This window comes from Amborella trichopoda, chromosome 4 (genome assembly GCF_054954075.1).
Source record: "Amborella trichopoda isolate Santa Cruz 75 chromosome 4, AtrichopodaSantaCruz75HAP2 v2.0, whole genome shotgun sequence".
NCBI lineage: Eukaryota > Viridiplantae > Streptophyta > Magnoliopsida > Amborellales > Amborellaceae > Amborella > Amborella trichopoda.
In genome coordinates, this window is record NC_142339.1 from 52,878,090 (window position 1) to 52,905,187 (window position 27,098).

General features: G+C 34.8%; 1 protein-coding gene across 1 annotated transcript; it reads right to left on the reverse strand.

The window, feature by feature from the left end:
• Positions 1-1,877: 1,877 nt before the first annotated feature.
• TOC64-III (translocon at the outer membrane of chloroplasts 64-III) lies at positions 1,878-24,655 on the reverse strand. Its single transcript, XM_006826831.4, has 13 exons — positions 24,211-24,655; positions 18,658-18,810; positions 18,145-18,269; positions 13,398-13,523; positions 12,829-13,011; positions 12,520-12,667; positions 6,906-7,080; positions 4,324-4,458; positions 3,959-4,159; positions 3,363-3,490; positions 3,215-3,266; positions 3,018-3,087; positions 1,878-2,460 (listed from the first exon to the last, which is right to left on the reverse strand). The coding sequence occupies exons 1-13, from the start codon at positions 24,405-24,407 to the stop codon at positions 2,378-2,380; spliced, it is 1,776 nt and encodes a 591-aa protein (XP_006826894.3). The 5' UTR covers positions 24,408-24,655; the 3' UTR covers positions 1,878-2,377.
• Positions 24,656-27,098: the final 2,443 nt, after the last annotated feature.

The following is a 27,098-nucleotide window of genomic DNA, read 5'->3' on the forward strand; positions in this document are numbered from 1 at the left end:
CAAGAAAATATCAATTCAATATAAACCAAAAAAATCTCCAAAGTCTCCCAAGGCGTTCAGGAAATGGCAATCGAGATAAAAAAATCCCTTAACGCAATGGAGTTCCATAAGGGCCACCACAATTGTACCCTGGTTTGGAGGGAATCGTCCGGATCTACTGGATAATACTATCAAAAATCCAAGTCCGAGAACCAGGTCATTCCCACCAAATTTAATTTTAGAATTTTTTGTTTCCAACTATTGTATTATTTTTTACCCCTGCCTAAGATCGGTACCTTGGAGGGTTGATCGAGGAAACCATACAGGATTTTAAAATTACTGTTCTAAGAATTGCAGGTAGTGAAACATTCATTTAATACTATGATATTAGTGGATCAATTGGGAAAATTTCAAAGTCAAATAAATAAACCACCAACACAGAAAACAGAAGGTGACAACACAAACTTGCAAACCACAGTAAAATAAACTTTTAACTCAAAAGGTGTTGTACTCCTTAAAGGACGCAACAGACCCTGGGGTGGCTCCCAATCTGCTCAGAACATGCAAAGCGTCACTTGATATGGTGTTGGACCACCCTCGGATTCATAACAGAGACACTCCAAAATAGGAAGAAAAGCATCATGAGACGCTTTGATTCCCCAAAAAGATGCTTCCTGATTCACTACTTGAGATCTCATTTTTATTTTTATTTTTTATTTTTATTTATTTTTATTCTTTCTTTTTTTTTTTTTTTTTTTTTTCAGCGTCATTTTTTACTGCAAGACACTGCCAACGAACAGGGGAGTACAAGGGTACCTGTCCATCGCTGTACCACAATTGCTATGATGATGATGCATACAGCATTCTAAAATTTGGCTGCCTACAGAGAGAGAGAGAGAGAGAGGAGAGAGAGTGAGAGGAGCAAAATTTTACGGAAAAGGCTTTTATATTTCTTTGGAACATAAAAGTTCTATCTTCCTACTATCTAACCGTCCAATTTTAATCAAGAGAACCATTCACCATTTGATCTTAAGATCCGACGTCTCAAAGTAATTTATTTTCAATTTTCTTTATACAAATTGTATGAATATGAAATTTAATAAGTGCCTTAAAACTTTTCAAGATATTTTGATCATTTTATTTTATTGAAAATATTTTCTTTTATGTTTTTTTTACAAATACAAGCTTAATAGAGGAATAGACATCCAAAAGTCCACGTCAAAATAATTTATAAAAAAAGTAATTAAAAATAAAATATTCTAGAAACATAAACAATCTCCTTTATTCAAAATGGATGGTTGGATAAAAGGAAAAATAGAACTTCCATGTTGTAGGAAAAGCAGAAAAAGGTTCCCTAAAAAAGTAGGGAAACCATCTTAAAACTGATTGCTCTGTAAATTTTCAGAAAGAGAGATGAGGAAAAACATCTTAAAACTTGACTGCACTGCAAACTTTTGGACACTCGGCGTAGATGAACCCTCTCCTATCCAGCTTAACTCGCTTGGGACCACCTTGACAAGTACAAAAAAAAAATTTATATAGAAAAGAACATAATTTTCATATATAATTAAGTCCAATCTGGAAATGGAGAAGACCATTTCAAAATTCCGAGCCAGCACATGGAAAGAAAGGATTCCTTTCAAAAACCCCACAAAACAAACCAAAAAGAAGCACCTGCACAAGTTGGGCTGGGACCACCCAAAACTTGCACATGAGTTCCCAGAATGTGCCTAACTACTAGCCACAAGCCCATCCTCAAAACCCTACAAAAACTTGAAATAACAAAAAGAAGCAAAATATTGCTTTTTCTCAAATTTTGAAGAAAACCCAACGGAGATTAGGGTTCCTCGGAACAAATTGGAATTGTGATGTGCAACCAAGTGTCTCTCATTCCACTATCCATGAAATTTTAATAATTAATCATTACTGATCAATGTCGTACTATCATCCAAAAATTATTACATAAACCCATTTTACAGAGAAATATACCAGGCGTCTGGAATATACTAACACTCTTGAAAGCAAAAACTTTTTAAGCAACCAAAATTAAGAAAATTCATGAAGATCCTCAAAGACAGCCAGCTATCAAAAATTTCCTCCCAAGTAAATACAAGCTGAGGCCAATTATACAATTTCGAGCTGAAAGCCGACAAAATTGAAAGGTCTTAAAACTCCTCTGATATAGCATGCAAAATCAGAGTTGCAGAAGCCTTAATTAGGGATCTGGGAATCTCCCAATCTCGAACTGAACCACATGCATTTTACCAAGCAACATGTATCTTACCAGCACAAGCCCGTACTAAAGAAGCCAATCGATTGCCTTCCATTGTATAAAGCAGTGTAGGAATGTCGACTCTCCCATCTTCCTGCTATCTAATAATTTTTATCCCCCAAGTCTCTACTCAAATAACTTCTTCAATCTATTGGAGGCTTGAGTTGCCATCTTGTTGGTTGGTTCTAGAACAAGTGCATGTCTGAAATCTGCACAATGGAAAACAAAAATACCCCAAAAAATAGTAACAGGACATATACACTACTAATATTCGAGACTAAAAATGTAATAAAAAGTGAACAAGATATTGCACATGAAGCACATGAAATGATTAGAAACACAGCAGGTCACACTTGTAATTACATCATAACATAGAAAATAAAACAGCATCTAGCAACTCCAATCTCTCAGACTTTAGAAGTTAACTGAAAATAACAAGGACAAAACATATTCAGTTTCTTTTTTTCCCCAAATAGTGTTTCCTATAGGATTTGAGCCCAGCTTGTAACCATGTCAAGCCACATTCTCACCACATCAGAAATTGCCGTTTATCAGTCAAAACAAGAGAAAAAAACTTATATGTAACCCAAAACTTCGGTACATAGGAGCCTTCCAATTATAAGATTCAGAGCTGGGCAAGTGGAGTTCACTCGCTGAACTTCCCCAAGCTGAAAACAAGTTTTTAATCAATGAAACAGACTGCAAAATTCATAAGAGATCTCCCAAAAATATAGCCTTAGAAATTTTAAAATTTAAATAACACTACCTTCAAGAGCATCCTTGTAATAACCAAGCATGTCCCTTGCTGTTCCTCTTCTTAGATAGGCCTTTACATTCTAAAAACAGAATATAGACAGTTATTTATGCATGACAAAATAAAAGCCAGTAGTTGCACAAGCAAGATTTCAGACAATGAAATATTATATGCAGCCTCAAATGAGGAACAGGGTCTCATAAACTGACCCTTTTATCAAGGGCGATGGCAGTGGTACAATCTGCCTCAGCGAGAACAAAGCTGGACAAAACAAATGTATTTGTCAAAAATTATGATTTATGAAGGAAAATATGTTCTCAAAAAGAATAGACATAAGTTTACAGGTTGAGAACATACTTCGTTAACTCCAGATATGCAGCAGCCCTGTTACTATAATATGTTGCATTTCTCCCATTAAGCTTGATTGCTTCAGAGTACAAATTTATGGCTTTCTGCCACTGCTTCTCTTTGTATGCAATGTTCCCCTACAAAAAGTGAAAATGTTTGATTTTATATATAACTGTTTCCAAGAACAGTCAATGCATAAATAAATTGGGATGGCAATAATTGGAGAACACAAACTAGTATGCATATCTAGCGATTCAAATAGGTAATATTGGCGTACACATTTGATTATACAGGGAGACATTTCATTTTTACAATAAACAGAAATGATGAACAGAATTTTGAATTGCAAGGATACCCCACATCAATGAGCCACAAGTACTTATTAGTGCAGCCAGTGAAAAGCACTCTCAACTTGATAAAGACTTGTTCCAGATTTTCAAAATGAACTTCTTAGATTCATGTCAAAACAATCATAAATCTCTCGATATTGCCTCGGTGATGAGACTGAAGAAATTTGTACGTGGGGGTCTCTTTTCTCCACAAGGACTTGGGGACAAGTCCTTTCCGTTACTCCATTTGGAGGCATAGAAGAGAGAGGCAGTTACCTTTTCCTTCGCAATTTCTGCAGATTCCTCTTTGCTTATGGGAACACGTGACAAACTGGACTTAGCAGCTATATCAGCTTGTTCTTGAAGAGTAACATACATAGCTTGCACAGTATCTAGTAAGAACCGATCACCTCCATGTCTTGCAATGAATGACACTGAAACTGGACAATTATCATGCGATCCCAATGGTATGGTCACCTGCCAAATTCATTGAGACAAGAATGACAAAATACAAATCAATTCAGCTACATCTAATTTTTAGAAAAAACTAATGGTTGCAAAGACGCACAAATGAAACAAAAAAAACTTTTGCAAGGCACACGATGATTTTTCCTACAAAATATTATGCAGGTAAGGCCCACCTGACAACAACCAGACATGCTCGCAATAGCCAACAAAGTAAAAGCCTGAGACTGGTAGTCTTCCAACAAGGTTGTCTTAGAACGAAGCTTTGGTGGGGGACCAGGCACGGTAGGAATTACTAAAATTCCATCATCCTGAAGAATCATCAAAGAGAGAAGAAATCAAATTTATGAAAAGAGGAGAAAATAAGATATAACAAGACATGAAGGAAAAGCTATTTTTTCTCGTTAAGATGAAATCTCACAGAAGATTACAAGTACAAAGACGAGTAATAATATAAATTAATACTTCATCAAAAGAAGGTCATCACCAACACCAAACATCAACATCCAAATGGCAACTACAAAAACCTTGAAAATGATATTTTCGTGCATCTAATGTTTCATAACAAACTTATTGACACAACACCATTACTATATAAAACATCTCTTCATCCCATGAAAAGTGACAGTAATGCATTAGGGCACATTTCACACAACAGTCTTCATGATCAACGGGGTATTCGTGATCAATGGGGTATGGTTTTGACACACCCAAAATGCATTAGATTAAACAGTACCACAAGCCAACCTTCTCCCCTCTCCCTCTCCTCTCTCTCCATTCCCATCATTACTGTATGGGCGCAATGAGACACTGCTGCTACTGCAATTCCACCAAATACATTAGCACCGAGGAGAGTGCTCTCAATTGAAGCCTAAATGTGGGGACCAAACAACACACGACTACTGCATAGGAGAAAAATATAAGATGCAACAAAATGTACATCAATCAAAAGTTTCACTCTGAAACGACAAAGAGTTCTTGACATTCTTACCTTCAGTCCACCAAAAACAGACTAAAGCACCATTCGTGTGTAGCAAAATGGAACAAGAATACAGTCCACATTCCTGTAACTAAATTGTATGGGCGCATCTTGGATTATGTCTCTTAACGAACAAAAGCTGGATACTCTGAATAAAAAAAAATTATTGAAATGGCCATTTAAATGCAACACTGTGGCTGGAATAAAGCCGACGCCAAACAATTGGGATTAGGGTTGGATGATGTCATGATGATGATGACTGTGGCTGGAATAAATACACAGAAAAGAAACAGATCATTGTGGCACAATCCACAACAGCTTAGCTTAGTTCTTTCAGCCATAAGCGCAATGATACAGATATTTCACCTCAAGATGAGTAGAGTTTCAAGCTGGTAAGTAGGAGATAAAAGAGGTTGCATCTAGGTATTCTCTCTTATATGGGGAAAAACGAGTACGCCTGAAACTAATGTTTAGGGAGGAGATTGATTCTATGGGAGGGGTCAATGACAAGTTGAATGTCTTGGATGCCTGCATGTGGTCAGCTGGCAAGAAGCACCGGGAGAGTAAGAAAACACAAAAGTAGAGTCCAAAGAAGACGGCCCTCCTCTCTTATTTCAGTGGACAAAGTGGTTCCCAGATAAAGCTACGCTTCACACACATGCATGTGTAATGAACTTGTAAAAATTGATGTTGTAAAGAAGATAGCTTTACCTGGTCTTGGAAAAGGGATGAGAGTTGTAAACAGAAATGTTATCACATTCATTCGAAAGGCTTCATTTTGGCCAGAAATGGAAGAACTTCGGTTCTTTGCAAATTTGAGGAAAGTCCTCCAATGCAATTTTCAAAATAAAAAGAAAAAAATATATCTAAAAAATGTATATATAACTAGGCATTTTCTTGAAATTTTAGATGTATAAGGCTAAATTTTTGTACCGATTTGAATATTTTACAGATACGTTTCTGAAACTATGTAACACAGAGGGCATTTTTGTGAAATATTTCAAAAACTTATGGGTATCTTTTTGAAATTTTAGATATATCTGGAGACTGTTGAAATTTCTTCCAATATATTTAAAATTTCAAATTGACAGTGGTGATTCGCTTCCCTTATTTGGCCCTGAAACTAAAGAAGCACGGCAAATCTCATATTACTAGTAAACATAGTTCTAGCATCTAACAGTAAGTGACTGAACAGATGGCTATGCATAGCTAAAGTGAGATTTCTTGAAGAAACAATAACACCCACTAAAATCAAACAACCACTCCCAGTACAAATAGTTGGAAATTGGTTTCAGATAGGACAACCATCTTTTCACAACAGTTACCATATTGAGAAAGGGTTCGATTGAAATAATTGACAGATGTTTCATTATAGATAGTAAGGCTGAATTATTTACACTCGTACCAAAGAACTGCTCCCAAGTAATCAGAACCACACATAATCCATTGCACATAGAAATAACAAATAACCATCTTATAGTTGGGACTTGAATTCAATTCAGAATACTGGACCACCAATGCTAGGGTTACAAGCCATGCGTGGAAGAATAAAATTCAAAAAATTACAAAGGCATTACAAAATATTAATCACCATTGAATCAGTAAAAAAATATAGATATCAAATACCACTGCATATAAATTATTCCGCACAGATCCTGTTCTTAAACCATGCGTGTTGTATATTTGCACATAGCTACTTAAATATTCAATACCACAGTCACCAACAATATGAAGGAGAATATATATTTATACAGTCAACAATCTCAAGGCACATGGTACCTTTAAAAGTGCATTAAGAGCAGAGCGAGCTTCATTTCTTGCTGTCTGGCAGTGACCAATAATTTCAGTTTCAGTCTCCATCTCTAGTGCTGCCTGTACATGATTGGATATTCCTGAACCTAAATCAGGTTTAGTTGATTTATTCCACTCCACGTGATTTTTTTTGAACTCATACCTGAAATACAAGGCATAAAATCAACATCAATAGAAATTTTGGAGGGCAATTCTAACAGTATTTCAGAAAAGCCACATGTGAATTAAAATGAAGGAAGCAGAACACAACATTACAAATTATAAAATTATCCAGTATAATATCCTTCTTTTCCGCTGCAAGGACAATATATTAGTGCACCATAATTGGAAACTCGAACTAACTAAAGTAAATGCCCCCACTCATAAAAACTATTCGACAAGTGAATCATCTGAGTTACTGATATTAAATGGCTAATTGCAGTAAAAAGTTCTATAAAGAAGAGAAAGAATAAGGAAACTCATAGCTAAGACATTTTCTAGATGTTAATCCAAAAAGGGCATAAGAGTAACATTGAAGCATAATCCCTTGCCATACCCCACCCCCCAAAAAAAAGAAAAAAAAGGAGCAAAAATGATCGACCCTTTGAAATGAACAAGAACCTCCAATGAAGGAAATCCAATATTGAGATAACTGTATTTATTTACTAATAAAAGCTTAGAAAATCCATCTAGGATCTGCTGCAGAAAAGAGAAAAAGTGTCCAAAGGCTACACAGTCAAATCCTAGTACAAAATTCACAAGCATATCAATAATTTGCTTCATTTCTGCATCTGAGGAACATCAGGCATGTTAACATATCTTTTTGTCTAACCACGGCATAACATCTCCTTCAAATGACATACTGGAAAACTAGCTCAATATCATAGAAATATCCTCTTACAGAACTGTGTAGTTCAAGGTGGTGATCCAATAGACAAGAAGACTCACACAATGGGGAAGAAAAGGCTGGCCAAGGAAAAGGAGTTTGGTTCCTAAATTTCTGGAGGTACTTTGGACATTCACCTTTTGGGACGGTTTATAGGGTTTTAGAAATTCTCATATAAGGGCTTCTAGACATCTGTTTTGTGTTTATTTTTAGTTTCTCAAGTTCTTATTAAGTTAATATGAGGTGGAGATTAGTAGGGAATGAAAGGTTAGATTTCGGTGAGAACTTTTACGGTTTTAGGGTTGGTACAATACTCAGAACTTTGATTACTAGTTAGTTTTGCTCATGTGGAAAAAAATTTTGGAAGCTTGTGGTGTTCTTTTCTTAACTAAAATCCTCCATTGGAAGCAAAGAGCCGCAACAACACCTATTCCAATGATAAGTAGACAAGGGTTCCCGTGCCATTTTTGATGAGTACAGGTAAAGAACATGTACAAGATTCACCTGGCCACATGGAATATAGGAACTCTATCATGTAACATTATGGAGTTAGTGGATACAATGAGATGAAGAGTTAACATAGCTTGTTTACATGAAATTAAGTGGAAAGGGGAGGGGGAGGAAACTGATGGAATAAACTTTGTAGGAAAAGATAAAAATGGAGATAGCGTAATAATGGTACGCAAAGATTTAAATGATAAAGTATTAAGAGAGCAGATGATAGGTTCTTATTAATCAAGCTTCTGTCATGAGAAGAGATAATTGATGTAATTAGTGCATACGCGCCACAAGTAGGATTACAGGATAGAATCAAAAAACAAATTTGGGAGGATATGGATGGACTAGTCCAAAGAATACCAAATGGAGAGAGGACATTTTCTAGAGGGAACTTAAATGGTCATGTAGGAAGAGAGAGAGCAGGATATGTAAGGGGACATGGAGGATATAGATTAAGGGAATGAAACGAAATGGGTGGTACTATTCCTGACTTTGCTATGGATTATGATTTAAAAATAGCCAATACCAACTTTAGAAAGCGAGATGAACATTTAATAACTCACAAAAGTTGTTCATATAAAAGCCAGATAATTTTTTTCCTAGCTAAGGAGACAAAATGATCATCAAATAAAAACTGTAAGGTTATCCCAGGAGAGAGTTTCACCATGCAACATATGCGTATGGTTATAGATGTTTGGACTTGGAATTAAGAGATGGAAAAGGAGTGACATTAATGGGTGTCCAAGAACTAGGTGGTGGAACTTAAAAGGGGAGAAAATAAACTTATCTTGGAATAAATTGATGAAAGAAAGATAATGAAATTATGAGGACGAAGTTAATGCCATGTGAAATGAGATAACCAATTATATTAAGAAAGCAGCAATAGAAGTTTTAGGTACAGCTAGAGGGAAAAGACTTTCAGCAAAGGAAACTTGGTGGTCGAATTATGAGGTTCAAAAGGCTATTAGTAAAAATAATCGCGTAACTAAGCTTGACAAGGGAATAAAAATGATAAGAGATTAGAAAAATATAGAAATGCCTAGAGGAATACCAAGAAAATACTAAGTCTAAACTTAAGGCATATGATGATATATAACAATAAATTAGAGATCAGAGAATGTGAAAAAACTGTCTTCAAACTAGTAAAACTAATAGAGATGAAGTGTACGGACCTAGATCATGTTAAATGCATTAAGAGTAAGGATCAGAGGATGTTAGTTTTTTCTAAAATAAAGGTTTACTAGTGGGATTTGACCTCCGACCGTGCTAAGAGTTATGCATTCGTAGTAAAGAGGATATTAATTGTAAGGTCCTGTTGAGTTCTTACTCTTCGGGCGAGAACTTAACCCATTCTATAAGAGTTGGGAGTTCCTCCAGTCAACATTTGTAGAAATTACAAAATTGATCTATTTTTAGAAATTGCTAAATGATAACCAGTCTAAGCTCAGCATTAGGAAGAACCATTGATATAATGAGGTTGGAGGTCATAGATACTTTCATAAGATTAGCACATCTGAAGCGAAAGAAGCTTTGAGAAAGATGAAGATAGGAAAAGCATTAGGACCAGATGGTATACCGATAGAGATTTGGAAATGCAACGGAGGGATGACATATTTTGATTGACCAAGTTGTTCAACAAGAATTTGAGAACAAAGAAAATGTCATATGAATGGAGGAAAAGCATTGTTACCTAATTACAAAAACAAAGGAGACATATAGAAGAGTTGTACGAACTATTGAGGGACAGAACTTATCAGCTACACTTCGAAATTGCGGGAGAGAGTGACTGAGCAACGATTAGGACATGAAACGAGTGTATCAAAAAATCAGTTCGGATTTATACCAAGGAGGTTAACCATTGAGGTTGTTTTCTTACTCAAGCAATTGACTGAGAAGTTTAGGGAGAAGTGAAAAGACCTCCAAATGGTCCTTCATTGATTTCAAGAAAGTATACGATAAGGTACCTAGAGAGAGCATTTGGTGGATGCTGAAAAGAAAAGTGTCTCAAGATGATATATTAACATGGTTAGGGATATGTACAAAAGTGCTAACTAATATGGGAACTAATAGAGAGATAAGTGAGTTTTCAGTGATAGTAGGCCTACATCATAGGCCTATATCTCTTTGCTTTGGTTATGGACGAGTTAATTAGACATCTACAGGATGAGGTTCCACGGTGTATGTTGTTTGCGGATGGCATATTTTTTATTGATGAGACCAGAAAGGGCGTAAGTGCAAAATTAGAACTTCGGAGGGATGCTTTAATATATATATATATATATATATATAAAATAGGACCACAAATGAAAAATTAATTAAGATTGATGGCCAGGAAGTACTTAAAAGATATTATTTTTAATATCTTGGGTTGATAACCCATGAGGAAGGAGAGATTGAGGAAGACATTGCCTACAATTAGAGCTAGGTGGATAAATGGAAATGTGCTTCTGGAGTCTTATGTGATCGCTTCATATCGATGAAATTAAAAGGGAAGTTCTATAGGACGGTTGTAAGACTAGTTTTGCTTTATAAAACAGAAAGTTTGGCTGGTCAAGAAACAACATATCCATATAATGATTACCTGAGATGAGGATGTTGAGATGGATGAGTGGCAAGACAAGGAAGAATAAAATTCCGAATGAATACATCCAAGGAACTTAGACGTAGCTCCAATAGGGACAAAATGATGGAAAATAGACTTAGCTAGTCTGGTCATGTGCAGCATCGACATCAGCTAGAAGGGGTGATTTAGTTCAAGTGCAAGACTCTAGAGGTCAAGGGGAAGACCCCAAAGGATATAGAAGTAGTGAGGAAAGATATGTGATTTATGGTCTGACTAAAAATATGGCCCTTGCTAGAGCGCAATGGCAAAACAGGATTTGTGTAGCCGACCCCAAATAGTTGGGATAAGGCTCGGTGAATATATTGATGTGATAATTTATCGGTCTAGTTTGTATAAGGCTGAGGCCCTAAACAATCAAAGGTAGGGCACACCTTCAAATAGTGTCAAACGATGTTGTTTTCATTACTGAAAATCTCTGTGATGGCCTGAAAATTTATTTCCATCGCTAGTTATAAAATTTAAAGCTTAAAAAATAGTATAGATCAAGCAGATCTATGAATGAAAATTGACATTCCGGAAAATGCACTACAAAATGCACTATATTTTCAAGACTTGAAATCCATTTTTTCTCACGTCCCTACATCTTGAGGTCAAGATGATCGATTTGAGGATTTTTAAGCATCAAAAGAACATCTTTTAGCGAATTTTTTTGGTGCACCTTAATTCAATTGTTCAACCTTAAAAGAACTTTTTCCTAATTTATTTATTTATCTTATTTTATTTGTAAAAACTTATTTATTGGATTAGATTTTTATCGAGCATTCTAGTACCTTTTGTGGAGATTAAGTTATTAAGATTTGTGTCTAGTGGCCCAAGGCAATTCATATCACTCAAGCTACAGGGTCCCATCAAATCAAGAAAGACATAGGAAGATCAAAGATTGTGAATTTGTTTATTCACTTTCCCATACAAGGATAACGGAAAATATGTAAAATTCAAAAGCAAGGGGGTCTATTTTATGATGCATATGTGGTTGATAGCATGTTAGATCAAATAACAAATATACAAAGGGTTTAAAGACAATAAATGTGTGAATGGAAGCTATTTTTATGAGAAGGGAAAAGATGATAAGAGAGTGCATTTCATTAGCAGATAGCATATGCAAGCCCCCCAAATTACTATGATTCAAGATGGAATGAACTAGTATTAACCAAAATTGCATCTAAATTTTGTAAATGGTGGATTAAGGAAGAAATGTAACACTTCTTCCTAAAGAGAGGCAGGACTGCATAAAAATCTATAATGAATGTGGAGGAAAAAAGGATAGTCTTAAGTGAAAATGACAAGCTAGAACTTATTGTCTTAATTCCAATTTTAAGTGACATGAGGTTACCAATTTATTACATAGCAACATGTAGTTCAGTAGTTTATAACTCTATGCCAGTAAAATTAAGATGTACAAGGTGCTAACAAATAGAATATTGATATAAGAAAAGTAACATTATAACTGCCTTGTCACAGCTCAAGTTGAATGATTCAACTACTGCCCATTAAAATATGTTTCACTTACAAAACATATGCCATGTAAGAACCTTCAAGGTAATATATTGTGAAGACAACAACAAGGGGTAACATCTCACTGTTAGTATCCGCACCTTTGAAGAAACTGCATGGCATTTGAAAGCACTTTTAAAGACACACTCTTCTCTTCACCATTTCTCTGCTCCTTGTTAGGAAGTTTTCTCAAGCTAGGAACTTTAGAAGCCATATAGTTGCCAAGGTTTACATGGTTTAATACTTGTCCTGTGTTAGTCCATGTGCATCATCGCTGTTAGCACCTATCTACTAGGGTACTAAACTCGAGAGACATAAATAATGCAACAGAATAGTAAAGAACCAAATTTGAATGTTATTTCAAAGCAAAAAGAACAAAAAATACTCAAATATATAGCAAACATACGTACTTCCAAACAACTTCTCTGCAGATTTAGTGACCACCTGAGTGATTTGATTAGCAGGGATCTTTATGAGTTGAAAACAGTCATCTGCTATCACAATATTTCTGGGATTTCGAGAATCTGTATATGACAGTTGCAGGAGAACGTGACCCACACGACGAAGAATAGCAGGATCCCTAGCAAACAATCCTGCACCACACCAGTTCGAGTAACTAGCATATTTCTCAAGCATAAATGTCTAGACAAGGCAAGTAAGCTTCATTAATATTGATGAAAAATAACTGATAATGCTGGGTACTGGTGTTCTATGACCTAAAAAATATTGATGAAAAATAACTGATAATGCTGGGTACTGATGTTCTATGACCTAAAAAATATTGATGAAAAATAACTGATAATGCTGGGTACTGGTGTTCTATGACCTAAAAATGTGGACTGTGATAATAAATTTTAATAAACTCCTCAAAAACTATTAATATTGATGGAAAATAACTGATAATGCTGGGTACTTGCGTTCTATGACCTAAAATTGTGGACTATGATAATATATTTTAATGAACTCCTCAAAAACTTACCAACAGTGTCAAGACTTTGCGCCAAGGGAATTACACCCACCATAGAGATGGTCCCATGTGAAGGGCGGAACCCCAAAATACTGCAAAATGCAGCAGGTATTCTCACATCACCAACAGTATCAGTACCTGTTATTTATTGTTAGTCAACAAAAAATAAGTCTGTCTTTTCTGGTTAACTGCACATTAATTTAAAAGTAGATACGAAAGAAAATGTCAAAATTTCCATTGAAGTTAAGCACCTAATAGTTGCAGCTGAATCAGTGATTTCAAAACAGACAAAATCATAATACAAAATCATAGCTACACAGTCACCATCAAAGTTTGCTGGAATTCTGTTCCAAATTTGTTCTTGAGGTACAAATGATGGTAGTTCTTTATCTACTAAGCCTTCTTTATCTACTAAGCCTAATGATAGAAAGTCATGCAACAACAAAGAAACAAATAGCATAAAAGCAATTATATGAAGAATATTATTTTGCCAATGTCAGTAAATACCTTCATGAAGCCAATAAAACTACTATTATACAAGTTCATACTTCATAAACATGTTAGTGCAATTGGTGCATACGACCAATAAGGCGTTTGTGCCAAGTATGAACTGATGGAATTTGAGGCAGCTCCACAGGCCATATACATAACCACATTAATGAATTGGTTAATAATTAACTGACAAAGATTAACCATAAACAAGTTCAGGCACAAATATTCTCTAGTCCAAAAAAGTTCATTGCTAAAGATTTTCTTTATGGACACAAAAAACACATCTCGCAACAGTGTCAGACATTCAGATATGCATTAGGATCTTGTTGTTTGGTTAGTTGTTGTCGCAGGCAGGATATGCCCTTTGGCAAGAACTTAATGTCCACAAATCCCATTCCCTGACCAAAAAGATATTAATCTTCCCTCTGGTATTTAATGGATGCTAATCATTTGTAGAAATGCTTAGCAATAAGGACTTGTCATGAGGAAGGTCCTACGCAAACATACATCACATTGTATGCTATGTAGCTCACAATCTTTCAGTAGGAGTGGGTGATCCAATCTAGAAACCCAGGACCAGGTGACAACTCCAGTGGTGAACGATAGACATAGTATGTCGACAATGGGGACCGTACAATCATGTCAAGTCATCAAGCACCAATGTTTGTCTAACTACAAAAGCTTGGATGTCTAGTCATTTAGTTTTATCGATGAACTGCAAGTTAAAAAATAAAATGTGATGCAGCCATCGTGGCATGGCCTTCTCTTGGACTAGTTCAATATTTATTTTTATTTTTTTCTCTTTTGGAGGCAAAAAGGAGACTATTTAATGATACAATCATGGCTTTAATTTTTTTTTTTAACTTTTGTTTTTTTATGAGAAAGTAAAACTGGGTTATTTGGTCTTTAATTTGTTTTAAATATTTAAGGTATTTATGACTTTCAGTACCAAGAGAATTAAGGAGTAGTTTAGTGTTTTTATTATTTTCTTGTAAATAGGAATATTTGGGTCATTGTGTTTAAATCAAGTATGTACAGAAGGGAAAGAGGGATGTCCAGCCCCTTGGCAATTATCATTTAAAAACTTTTGAGGGGGGGAAAAAACATAGGAAGGGCTTCCTTATTCCTTTGGTTGAAGGCTATAGAGAAAGGCTTGGAGGCACCTCCCAAGGCCCTTCCCCTCGAAATTATTCTCAAATCTTCTCTTCTCTCTTCTTTTACCTTACTTCTCTTTTCTTTCCTTAAAATCTTTTGCCTACTCGTTTCTTATCTTCCGTTTTATTTCATTGAATTCTTCTATCATCTTCCTCTTTTTCTATTTTTCCCTCCATTTTCCCTTTTATTCCCTACAACTCTCTTTCTCCCTTCTTTTCCCCTATTTTCTTCTTTCGTCTATATTTTTCCTTACATTAACCCTCCAAACAACAAAAACACACCATTAAAAAATCTATTAGAGCACTAATTTTACTCCCACTAGCTCAAAACCCTGTAGCTAAATTGTGTGGGGGCGTCCCCTCCCGGAATTTAACTAAAGCTACATTTGTCGTTCTTCTTAGGTTCAGGGTGGAAGGGTAGACTGGACTTGATCGGAAACCGATTTTCTTTGGCTGATTATTGAAGGACAAATTTTCAATCCCTTCCAGATGCGAAACCTCACCTCTTGGGCATTAAAACAAGTTCATCAAAATGAATGTTCGACTTACTAATGCCAGCTTAAGTAGTTTTGATCAGTGAGCGGCTGTTCTTAGATACATCACCATGGTACCAAAGTGAGTTCTGCCCAAGGGCTAGAGGTCTATCTTTTAATTAGGTTCTTCTTAGGTCAGGGCAGTATAGAAGAACTGGCAACACCTCCCTAGGCCCCTTCCTTCCAAGGTATTCCTCAATTTTCCCTTTACTTTCATTAATTCTTTTGTCCTCTCCTTTCTTCTTCTTCCTCATTTCTCTCCTTAAATCTTTTGACCTCTTCTACCTTCCTTATTTTTTTCTTTCGCCCTTACCCTAATTATTCCTCTTCTTCTCTCTCTCTCTGTTCTTTTCCCCTATTAGCTTATTGGTCTTGACTCTCCCAACAGCAAACATACGCCATTCAAAAGTCCATCAAAACCCAAGTTTTTACTCCCATTAACCCAAAGCTCTAGAGCTAAATTGTGGGAATCCTTGCGGAATTGACCTAATGCTCTCATGTGCCCTTCTTCGTTGCTTCAAGCTGTGTGCTAGGCTTAGGCTTGATTGGAACCCAATTTTGTTTGGCTGACTTCTTGAAGGACAGAATTACAATCCATTTCAGATTCAAAATCTCACTCCCTGGGCATTAAAATAAGTTCTTCAATTGAATGTTACTGACGGCTGCCAAATTATTTTTGATGGAATATTACTGCTGAAACAGTAGTTTTTAACCTTGTTTGGGTTATTATTATTCTCCAAATGCATCTCAGGGTCGTACTTGCAATTTTTTTATTGTTTCATGTTTAGAAATTGGGTCTCGATCCAAAATATTATCGTATTTTTCTGAAATGTCCAGAAAAAGGGATCTCCAAGTGCAAAAATTAATTGAACACAGTGGGATGTGATGTCAGGTCACAAATCAAATACATTTATCTATTATGTGGTAGACAACCTGTCAAGAGGATAACAAACTAATCTCACTGAATAAGTGAGGCAAATCCACTTGGTGATTGCTCACTATGGCCTCATAGAGAAAAAGGGTCCTCTCAAGCTCTAAATGTGTTTGCCTAATTTCAGCTATAGCTCCTTGGAAGATTCAGAAAGGAATTCCAGTGAGGGGAACAGGGCACCTATGCAAGACCAATCAAAAGCAATCTCAAAACAGACATCAGACACTCATGATTCTTGAACCTCACTAAAAAGAACAATAGTCATACATTTGAATCAGTGCAAACAACGAATCAAAAGACTTCAAAATTGAGTGATTCCTTTTCCTAATTTACATAAAAGGAAATGTTTGTTCCAATTTACAACAGAAAAATAGAATTCCAAGATTAGAAATGGTACAAATCGCATCCCATTATTTATATTTTTTATTATTATGTTTTTATTTTTATGATTGTTGGGTTAAATTTGAGGAATTGGTAGCATGACGGGTTAAAACAGGATTTTCATATATTATTATGGGATGGGTAGTCATTTTACAATATTTCTCTTTCTTTAGGATTACGATAGATCTTGATTAAGTTAGTTTCTTATTCCTATGGGAAAGTCACGTAGAGCCTAATTTCTTGATTTAGTTAGTTTTCTATCATATGGGAAAGTCAGGTAGAGCCTAATTTAGTGGGAGTAGAGATTTTTCCTAGAAAAGAGGATCTAGGAGAGTTAAAGATTTAAAGAAATATTTTATGGGATGATGGATATGATAACGTGAGGGAAAGGGGCTCCTATATTCATGGGATGGAAGTTATTCGGTTTGCATTATCTAGAGAGAGATTAACTTGGGAAGAGAGAGACGTGGGGAGAGAGATACGTGAGGGGGAGAAAGAAAATTATGCTTAGTATATTTTTCTTCTTTAGGGTTTTATTTTCTTGTATGAAAAGGAAAGCTTATGTAGAGAGACTTAGGCTTGGATATTTTGTAGAGATTTTTTTATGAACGAAGAAATAGAGTTTCTTCTTCCCATGGCTTGATGTACAACCATATTATTCCTCCATTATTGTTGAATTTTAGCTTGTTTAAGATCGAAAGAAGACCGGATTTAATTTCCCGGACTCCTTTTGCATCAAGAAATAACACAATTGTCAAACTAGGTCTCTATATAACAATCTATTAACACCAAAAACCGCAGAAAGAATTGATACTAAAGGTTAATTACAATTCTATTGAGTGATGCAATACAAAAGCAAGAAGTGCATATTTATAAAGGCAAATGTGAAGTGACTGATATGAAAATGAAGAACCAATACTCATAATGGACTTAATACAAAATACTAAATGAAAGCATGGAAGCCTTAACTGGATAGAATTGAAAAAGCATACAAAGAGACCATTTATTTTTAGCACAAGGAAGTAACAATCACTCTTATCCTTCATATGTCAAATCAGGTGGTTGTAAGCATGTCATTAACTAGACTCAAAGTTCAAAAAAAACAAATTCTCAAACATCATGGCACACCCCAAGCCATCCAATTTGACATCTAATGGCTAGGAATAATTGTGACCTACTTATAACAAAGATAAGTGGTCTCATATTATATAATCCCAATGGTAAGAAGTAACACAGTAAAAACAATAATCATGTCGTAAGAAGCATACCCAGAGAAAAGTCTACTAGTTCAGCCGCAACTGCAACAGCAGATCCACTAGAAGAACCTCCAGGTATCCGTGATGGAGCTGCAGGATTAATCGGTGTCCCATAATGCGCATTATCCCCATTGATACTGGAAATAAGACAATTTGCAGGTTGTTTAAAACTAAACCAGCACTAACTAATGCACAAACTACCAGACAGAACCCAATCAAGATATCTGCAAAGGTGGAAACAATTAAGATATTTGCAAGGTGGGAAAGGTTCACAAAACATGATTAAGAAACAAGAAATAGCTCACAGAAGTGATTAAAAGAAAAAAATAAAAAAATATGTCCCCTGTAACTCAAAAAAAGACAAAGAAAAAAAAATAGATATAAATAAATTTGAGTTGCTTTCTTAGAAGGGTAAGGTACCTGTCAGCAACTAGAAATTAATGCCCATTATCAACCAAATGCACATAATGTTAACAGATCTCACCACTTATTAGAATTCAAAGTAAAAAAGAATCAAGGGCTAACCTGAGTCCCAATTCATCCATGACAGTTTTACCAACACAAGTGGCCCCTCCCTCTACAACAGCTGAAACTGCTTGTGCTGTCCATGAAGCAGGCTCATGTGTCTTTTCCCAATCTGGACTCCCAAACCCAGTCACATATCCATTGACATTGAATCTGATAACCATTGAAAAAAAATAAAAGAAAACCATTATGGTCTTATAAATAGCAGCTTTGACAAATTATTGCAATAAACAGAGAAAAGACCATAACATAGCAAGTATTTATTAATTAAAAAAAGAAGCCACATGTTACACTTTGTTGACATGACACAGAGGGCAAGAGAAACTAGGAGCATCTAAATTGGGGGTACCTATATAAAAGGAAGCTCTTTTCATTCATCAAAAGGCCCATAAGAGAACAGAATTGCCACCTCCAATGATAGAATCCAATACATATTAGTGGCAAAAAAATACTTAACTTTGCTTATACGGAAAACTTCAAAAGAAAAAGCTCCAGAGCAGTAGCTCAACTGGTGAAGTGTTGATCTAAACAAAAGAGATACCAGGGTCTATAGCCTATATTATAAAGCTCATCACCTTGTCATAAAACAAATGAAAAAATTGGACAAATGGAGGTGTATTCATCTATGTAACACTCACATTCATAATGATTCCATTATACAATTAAATATATTTTTATCTATACTATATTATTAAACAAGAGTTAAGGGATAAACACATGTCGCAAAAATAGGAAGGGACCCTAATGCTATAGAGATTATAGGATAGGTGACCCTATTGTGTAAGTCACATTCCCCATCTTAGGGGAGGAGAGAGGAGAGAGAATTTGTACTCATCCTTTAGAGAGAGAGCGAGAAGTAATATATTGATATATATTATTGTAGTTATATATTATTTTAATATTATAATATATCATAATACTAATATATTACAATATTATTTTATATTATGCTTTATTTTTTTATATTATTATTATGTAGTATTATTATAGTTTTATAATTATATACCATCGGTGGTTTTAATTACTTTTATAGTGGTTTATATCATTGTAGACAAATGTCGATAATGAGTCATTGATAGAGTCCTTGATAGAGAGTTAGGGTTCCATAGTTCTTGGAGTTGGTAGTAGGAAACTTAGTCTGTGGGAGATGAGAGAGGAGCAGCGGTAGATGAGGAGAGTAGAGAGAGAAAGAGTACGAGTAGAGATAGAGTGAGGCTTTTCGGCAACTAACACAATAAAATATCATAGATAAGGTTTTTAAGTGATGAAGTTTTGTTTCTCATAGGTAGGGTTTGTATGAAAATAAAATATTGGTTTGACTATTTTGTAGAACAAAATGATTATCTGTTCTTCTTTTATTTTATCAATAACAATAAATAATTCTACTAAACAGTGCCATGAGTAATTATGTTGTCACTTTGTTTTTCAATAGCTTCTCAACTACAGGAAATCAAGAAGCCCAACATTTTCTCTCCACACCCCTTGCTCCATAGGTTCTTGATCACAGAAACCAAAAACAATCATTGCTTTGCTCTCTAAAGGTAGTAGTAATAAATTAAAAAAAAAAAAAAAATTGCCATTGTTTGCCATAATATTCAATGAAATTGTTGATAAAACCATTGACCAATTACTTATTTATGATGGTCTATGCATGCATCCATAAAAACTACCACTAAATCAATGGAATTTTCCCCATGCATGTATACTACGTTTTTCTTTTTCATCATGCATGCTAGACCTTCATGAAATCAAATAACATACCTTTTTTTTTTGGTTAAGTAAATGGCTTTGCCTGGACTAATCAAATAACATATGTTCATTTTTATATAGTGTATGCATATTATGTTTTGTTTTTTTTTAATCATCATGCATGTTGTACTTCCATGAAATCAAATAAGATATGTTCACTATTATGTAGTGCAATATTTATCTAGGATAATATTTTTTTCTCTATTTGAAAAAATGTTAAAAGTTTTCATCTTAATGTAGAAAATTATTATTCTGAGAATTATATCTGTATTCATGTAAATACCTACCAAAATATGCTAGGCCTCGAGAGATATTGTATTCATTGCATACGTTACCCAAATAATTTTAAGCATGTGTTTAACATTTGTAGTGATATTATGTAATAACTAGAAATTGATGGTAACCCTAGAAACCACTCATATATTAATTGTTGTATGATTTACCAAATTTGTGTTCAATGCATATTCAAATTTTTAGTAATACTATGCAATAACAAGAAAAGGGTCTTAGCCCTAGAAACCACTCAATTTATAAGAGTTCTTTGAACAAAGATAAACGTAGAGATACATGTTTCCGTGCTCATCATAGAGTGACGAGAAGGGCAGATCAGCATATGCAATATGATCGGTCTCAAGATTCATAAGCCAATTATTTAGGCTTCTACTATTCTATTGTATCTTTCCACAACTAAAAATTCTTATGAAAATTTTTCATTTTAAATTAATGAATTTACTATAAAAATGTTTGAACTTTTTCTAAAGTTTGCATATCATCATTTTAAATTTAATTTTATGAATTATTATGCATCCATAATTATTCATAACTAATTTTCACTATTATTATAAACTTTAGAATGTTAGAAAATATTTTTTTATCTTTACCACAAAGTAGAAATTCAATTTTGTATCTTTTAGGAATTTTTTAATGAATTTATGTTTTATAGTGTGATGTTTAAAATTTATTAAGATTCATGATTAATTTTTATATTTTCACTAGGGACTTTTACTTTTTTTTATGAATTTTCACATTTCATTCTTACGTGCAACGCACGTAATCCAATTAGTCTATATAAAATTTAAACTACCATTGAACTAAAAACCATTAAGAATAGTGGATCAAAAAGCAGCCCGCATAGTGTCTAGGGGGGCTAGGGGGCCCAAGAGGGTGTCTTGGGCTGGGAGTCCCTATGCAGCCACCTAGGTGCTTGGGAACCCACCTAGGCAGGCGTCCAAGGCCTGCGCCTCACCGAGGGACGAAAAAGCCCCTTGTTGAGGAGCATTTTTGTTTTTTTTACCCCTAAATTAGGGGGAAATGGGGGTTTACGTTATCGTGTGACCTAAACCTCTTTGTTTACCGTGGCATAAAAGTTTAAAAACAATCACTTTAAAAAAATTAAAAAAAAATCACTTTTTTACATTTCTAAGAGATCGATTGAGTATTTCATACTTCTGAAAAATCGATCCAAACATTTCTTTTTGGTTTGGATTTGATTTTGATGATTTTTAAGCTTATTGGAGGGTTTTGGGGAAATATTTGAGATTGGGAAACATCTCAAACATTGAAAAATGAAGTCCGAGCAAAAAGGCTCGTTAAAAATCTTTATATTTGAGATTTTATTTGTAAATTCAATGTCTTCTTCAGGTTCTTCTAAAAGCAGTGATCCGGGTTAGAAGTGTGGTTGTAACCCAAATCCAAATGACAAAAATTGGATTACATGTAATTATTGTGAAAACGATATTAATGGGACATAAACCATTTAAGAAAACACCTAGCTGGTATTAGGGTGTATGTTGCCCCTTGTAAAAATATTTTTGAAGCTATCAGAGAGGAGATTAAACAATATATAAGTTTGGTAAAACACAAACAGGAACAAAAGCCCTGTCATTTGGATAAGTCTATTTTTAGTTCTTCTAGAAGTGGTGATCCATGTTAGGAGAAGGTTATAACCCCAAACCAAACGATAAAAATTGTACAGGGTATAATTTTTGTGAAAAAATACCAATGGGGGTATTAACCAGTTCAAGAAACACTTAACCAGTATTAAAGGGAATGTTGCTTCTTGTAAAAAGGCTCCTAGAGCTATTAGGGATGAGATTAGACAATATCTGAATTTAATAAAACCAAAAAAAGAAGAAAATGAGCCTTCTTATATGGAAATATCTTCTCCAAATTCTTCAAGAAGTGGTGATCTAGGTTGAAAGCATGGTCATAACTCAAATTTGAATGAAAAAAATTGTATAAGGTGTAATTATTATGGAAGGCATACAAATGGGGGTATTTACCAGTTCAAGATACACATTGCCGGTATTCAAGGAGATGTTGCCTCATGTAAAAATATTATTGAGGCTACCAAGGTTACCAAGAAGGAGATTAAGCAATATTTGAGTTCAATGAAACACAAAAAGCAAGAAAATGGTGAAGAGGCACCAGGTAGAGCAATCAAGACTCTTAGGGCCCCATCCGTACAAAGTAAGAAGAGGTAAAAGAAGAGGAGGAAAAGGCAGATTCAGAAGCAACAGAGGAGGACGAGCATTATGTTGAAGTTGAAGAGGGAGAAGACTTCGATGATGATGGTATGCATATGATGAGGCGTACCCTACTTTTCTAATGATGACTAAAGGCACTTGACTCTAGGTGTTGAGTGTTAGACTGTATATTTTCTTTTTCTTGTTTTTTAGCTTCTACTATCTACACTTACGTATGTGTATGCTTATATGGTTGTATCGGGAAATACAGGTTATGGAATGATATGAACTATGGAGTATGGTTTATAAAGTATGGATTATGGATTGTGCCTGTATTACTAATTTACTGATTACTATTATATTTTGTTTTTGTTTGTGCTAGTATGGATTATAGTATTCTCAATATTTTATAATGTCATATTCCCTTGCCCCCTACCCTCATCTTCGACCTAGGTGCTAGGCCGCCCATACCTCATCTTCAACCCAGGTCCTAGACTGCCCAAGTTATGGGCGGCCGCCTCGGCCCCTAAGCGCTAGGTGGGCAGGACCCCCGACCGCCTAGGGGCCGCCCGGCATTTTTTGGAGCACTAATTAAGATAATAAATAGAAGTACAGCACTGATTAAGATAACAAATAGAAGTGTAGAATTCATGCAAAAAGAAAAAGCAGAGAAATAGTGAGCACGAAAGAGAGTCCCCAAGACCTAATGTCCATGGCATCGATGATGTTAATAGGAATTGAAAGCCATGTAATTATAATGATATTGATATAGATAACTTCTTTTGATGATATGGGTGTTACGTAGGTTGCCGAACTTCATATATCTTTGCGTTGTGCTTGGTTGTCTCTTTCTTTTGTGTTTTTTCTTCTTTCTTGTTTCGTAGATTGATTTTCGTTTCTACAATGGGTTCATAAAACCAAGAGAGAGAGGGGAAATTGACAAAAAAAAACTAGAATTGGCTCAATTATGCATCACTCAAGCTCCTAAAACATGCACCTAAGAACCCAATGTATAAAGAATTTAATATGCCAATGTAGTGTAAAATTATAACAAATAGATGAAGTGTTAAAATACTTGTTTCACATAATTTCACCTAAAACCTATTCAATATTGAAAAGGGAAATCAACACTCTCCATATATGTCCATATTTAACTAAATTTTACCAAAAACCTCTTCAAATTGATGAAGAATTTTTTTTTTTTGAGGAAAATGTTAACTGAGAGTTAAAAAACCTTCTCCCAAGGTATTTCCACAAACTACTAAATCCCCACAAGTAAAAATATAGACATCTGAGAACAGAAGACAATAAGTGAATGAAAGGACGGAGAATAGCTCACATGTCTTTAACTGCAAAGGATAGTGCAGATAAGGGGTGGGGAGCTTTAGGAGGTGCAGGTTGAGGAGGAGGGAGAAGCCGAAGCCTCATAACAAAAGCACCAAAATCTTCCTTAATGGCCTTCTTAAACCTTCTAGTCATGAGAAGGATACCAGCTAGTCCCAACCCAATCAAAACCCAAACGTTTGGGGAAGACATGGTTTCTTTAGTGAGAGAATTAGCAGAGAAGAAAAGGTTTTCAGACAGAATTAAAAGATAATGTTTTGGGAAAAAGATAGAGAGCGTAGGAAGGGGGGGAGAGAGAGAGAGTTCACAAAAGTTGGAACGCCTTTGAGCAAGGCTTAATCCAGGAGGAGAAAGAGAGAGAGAGAGAGAGATAGAGTTTTCACAGAAGCTGGACCGCCTTTGAGCGAGGCTTAATCCAGGAAGAGGATGTACCCCTTCGTCCCAAGTTTCTGTAACTTAGAGGATTGGGAATCTAATAATATATGCCCCTGATTTGGGATTTAATATCTTGTAGCTTTGGGAATGACTCAAGTATTACCATGCGACCCCTTATCTATCTAATGTCGAGATGGATGTAACATCCACTAAAAGTTAAAATGGACGGTGAAGAAAAGGAATTAAAAAAATAATATTTATATATTTTTAAAAATAAAATTTGTAATTTTATATCATTGTCATGGTTGAGATTATTGAACTCTAAAATTTTAAATTGAAAATATATTTTATAAATATATTTTGTAGGGAGATCGCACAAGACTAGTATGAGTCAGCTGACTCACCAAACACTTTTCATTTAATTGTGGTTGTTTTTTTGCATAACATACTCACATTAAACAATTCAAATAAGGACGCGGTCAGCATGCGTTCAAGCCTGCGCATGTAGAAAGGCAGGATTGACAGTAAATATATTTTTTAAAATAATTTGATCCTAATTTTTAGGGAATATATAATTTTTAACATGAAGATCATGAATATGTAAAAAAAAATTGAAAACTATAAATAATAATTATATTAAAAAAATATTTAGACCGTTAGTTACAAATATTTTTCGATTGACCGCCTATTTGCATCCATCTTTAAAATGGATGCTTTATACCTCTCGACCGCATATTGTAGAACTACGGTCCAACCCGCATGAAACAATTGTTCTTCAAATAACGTGCCTTCAATTCTTGTTGAAAGATGTAATTTTAGTGTTATAAATTTTAATGATGACCTAAAATTCATAAATAATTGTAAAATTTCAAATTCAAAAAATTGTACAAATCTAGCAGATATACGAATACTAGAAAATATTGAAAACAGACAGTCTAGATAATGTGTTACAAGATGCATCATTTTTAGAACTTGATATTCTTCTTCTTTTTTTCTCATATTTGTACATCCCGAAGGCGAGAAGTCGAGATGATAAATTGGAGGTTTAGTCAGTGTCAAAACATCCTTTTCTTATGGATCTTTTTTAGGCGTGCCTTATGTTTACATTATAAGGTTGACACCTTATATAACTTTTCCATTTACTTTTGGGTTTCCCTTTTGATTTTTGGGATCGTGTACTAGACTATACGGAGACATCATAATCAAGTCTAGCTATCAGGTGTAAAATCTGGCAACTGAAAATATGTCATGTAGTTTGAAAATTTATATTTTAAACTTTTTACCTAGTTAATGACATACCCCTAACCACTCTATTTCACATTTAACCATCATGATTATGATTCCCTTATACCAAAAATAAATAGTTTTACTGTATATTATTCAAAGATGTGGTTTCCTTATTATTTTTAGCCAAAAGATTAGACGCTCCTGTGGGAGCATATCTTCTATTTCTATCATATATACTCCTCTCTTAGGGACCAACCTCAAAGAATGGCAAAAAAAAAAAAAAAGGAGAATAATCATAAGCACCCCATAATGGTCTTAAGAAAATAACATTTCTAAAATGAAAAGAGGTCCTCCAAATATATCTAAATATTTAGGGGCTCAAAATCCCTTTTTCGGTTTGAAAATTCTTATATAGTGATTCTAAAGTTGATCACGAAATTTCGAATTTAAAAAATCTTTTTAAGTAGCTATTTTGCCCATCAGAGAAAGTGTATTATATGCTCCCAAGGGAGTACACTATACACATTATTCTTTTTATTAATGATACCTAAGATGCTTCTGCGGTGATGTTTTTGTTTCGAGTATGTGTGTTGATCGATCTAAATACATATATAATTAGAACTAAGAAAAAAGAAGAGAACAAGTCAAATAAAATTGAACTTGGTGACTACCAATCCTGAGGTTGAGATTGTCCCATGCATTGCTAGCCCTTGCCTCCCTATAGCAGTGTACAATTTGAATGGCATACTCCCATTAACGTGTTTCTAATCTTACATATAATTAGCATTAATATCCATGAGAAATTGGCTTCATCTCTACACTACCTTATCATATTTTATGAATTTCTCTTGGCCAGCTTTGGTTTTAGACCTTATTGTAGTTCTCTAGCTTCAGCTTCATTAGCACTAAGGTTGCGACATCGCCCAAAGAAAGTAGTCACCATAGTGCCTCTATGATCTATTATAGGGCCTTTAATATTTGCTTTCATAGGTGAGCTTCTGTCAAAATTCAGCTTCACACTTCCATGTAGTGGTGACTACTGTTAGTTTTATCTTGCTCCTCTGGTTGGCCTCATAAAGGCACCTTCTTAAAATTGTAGATGATATCATGCCTTGCTATGACCCTACATTTCATGTTCACTAATACTCATTCAACTACAATGGTGAGTATGTCCTCATAATTGCTCCTTCAATTGATTTCTCTCTTTCCAAATCCCCCATAAGATTGTACTTACAATGCTTTCCAAAAATTGATTCCATGTTAGCAAAAGGTGAGCATGTC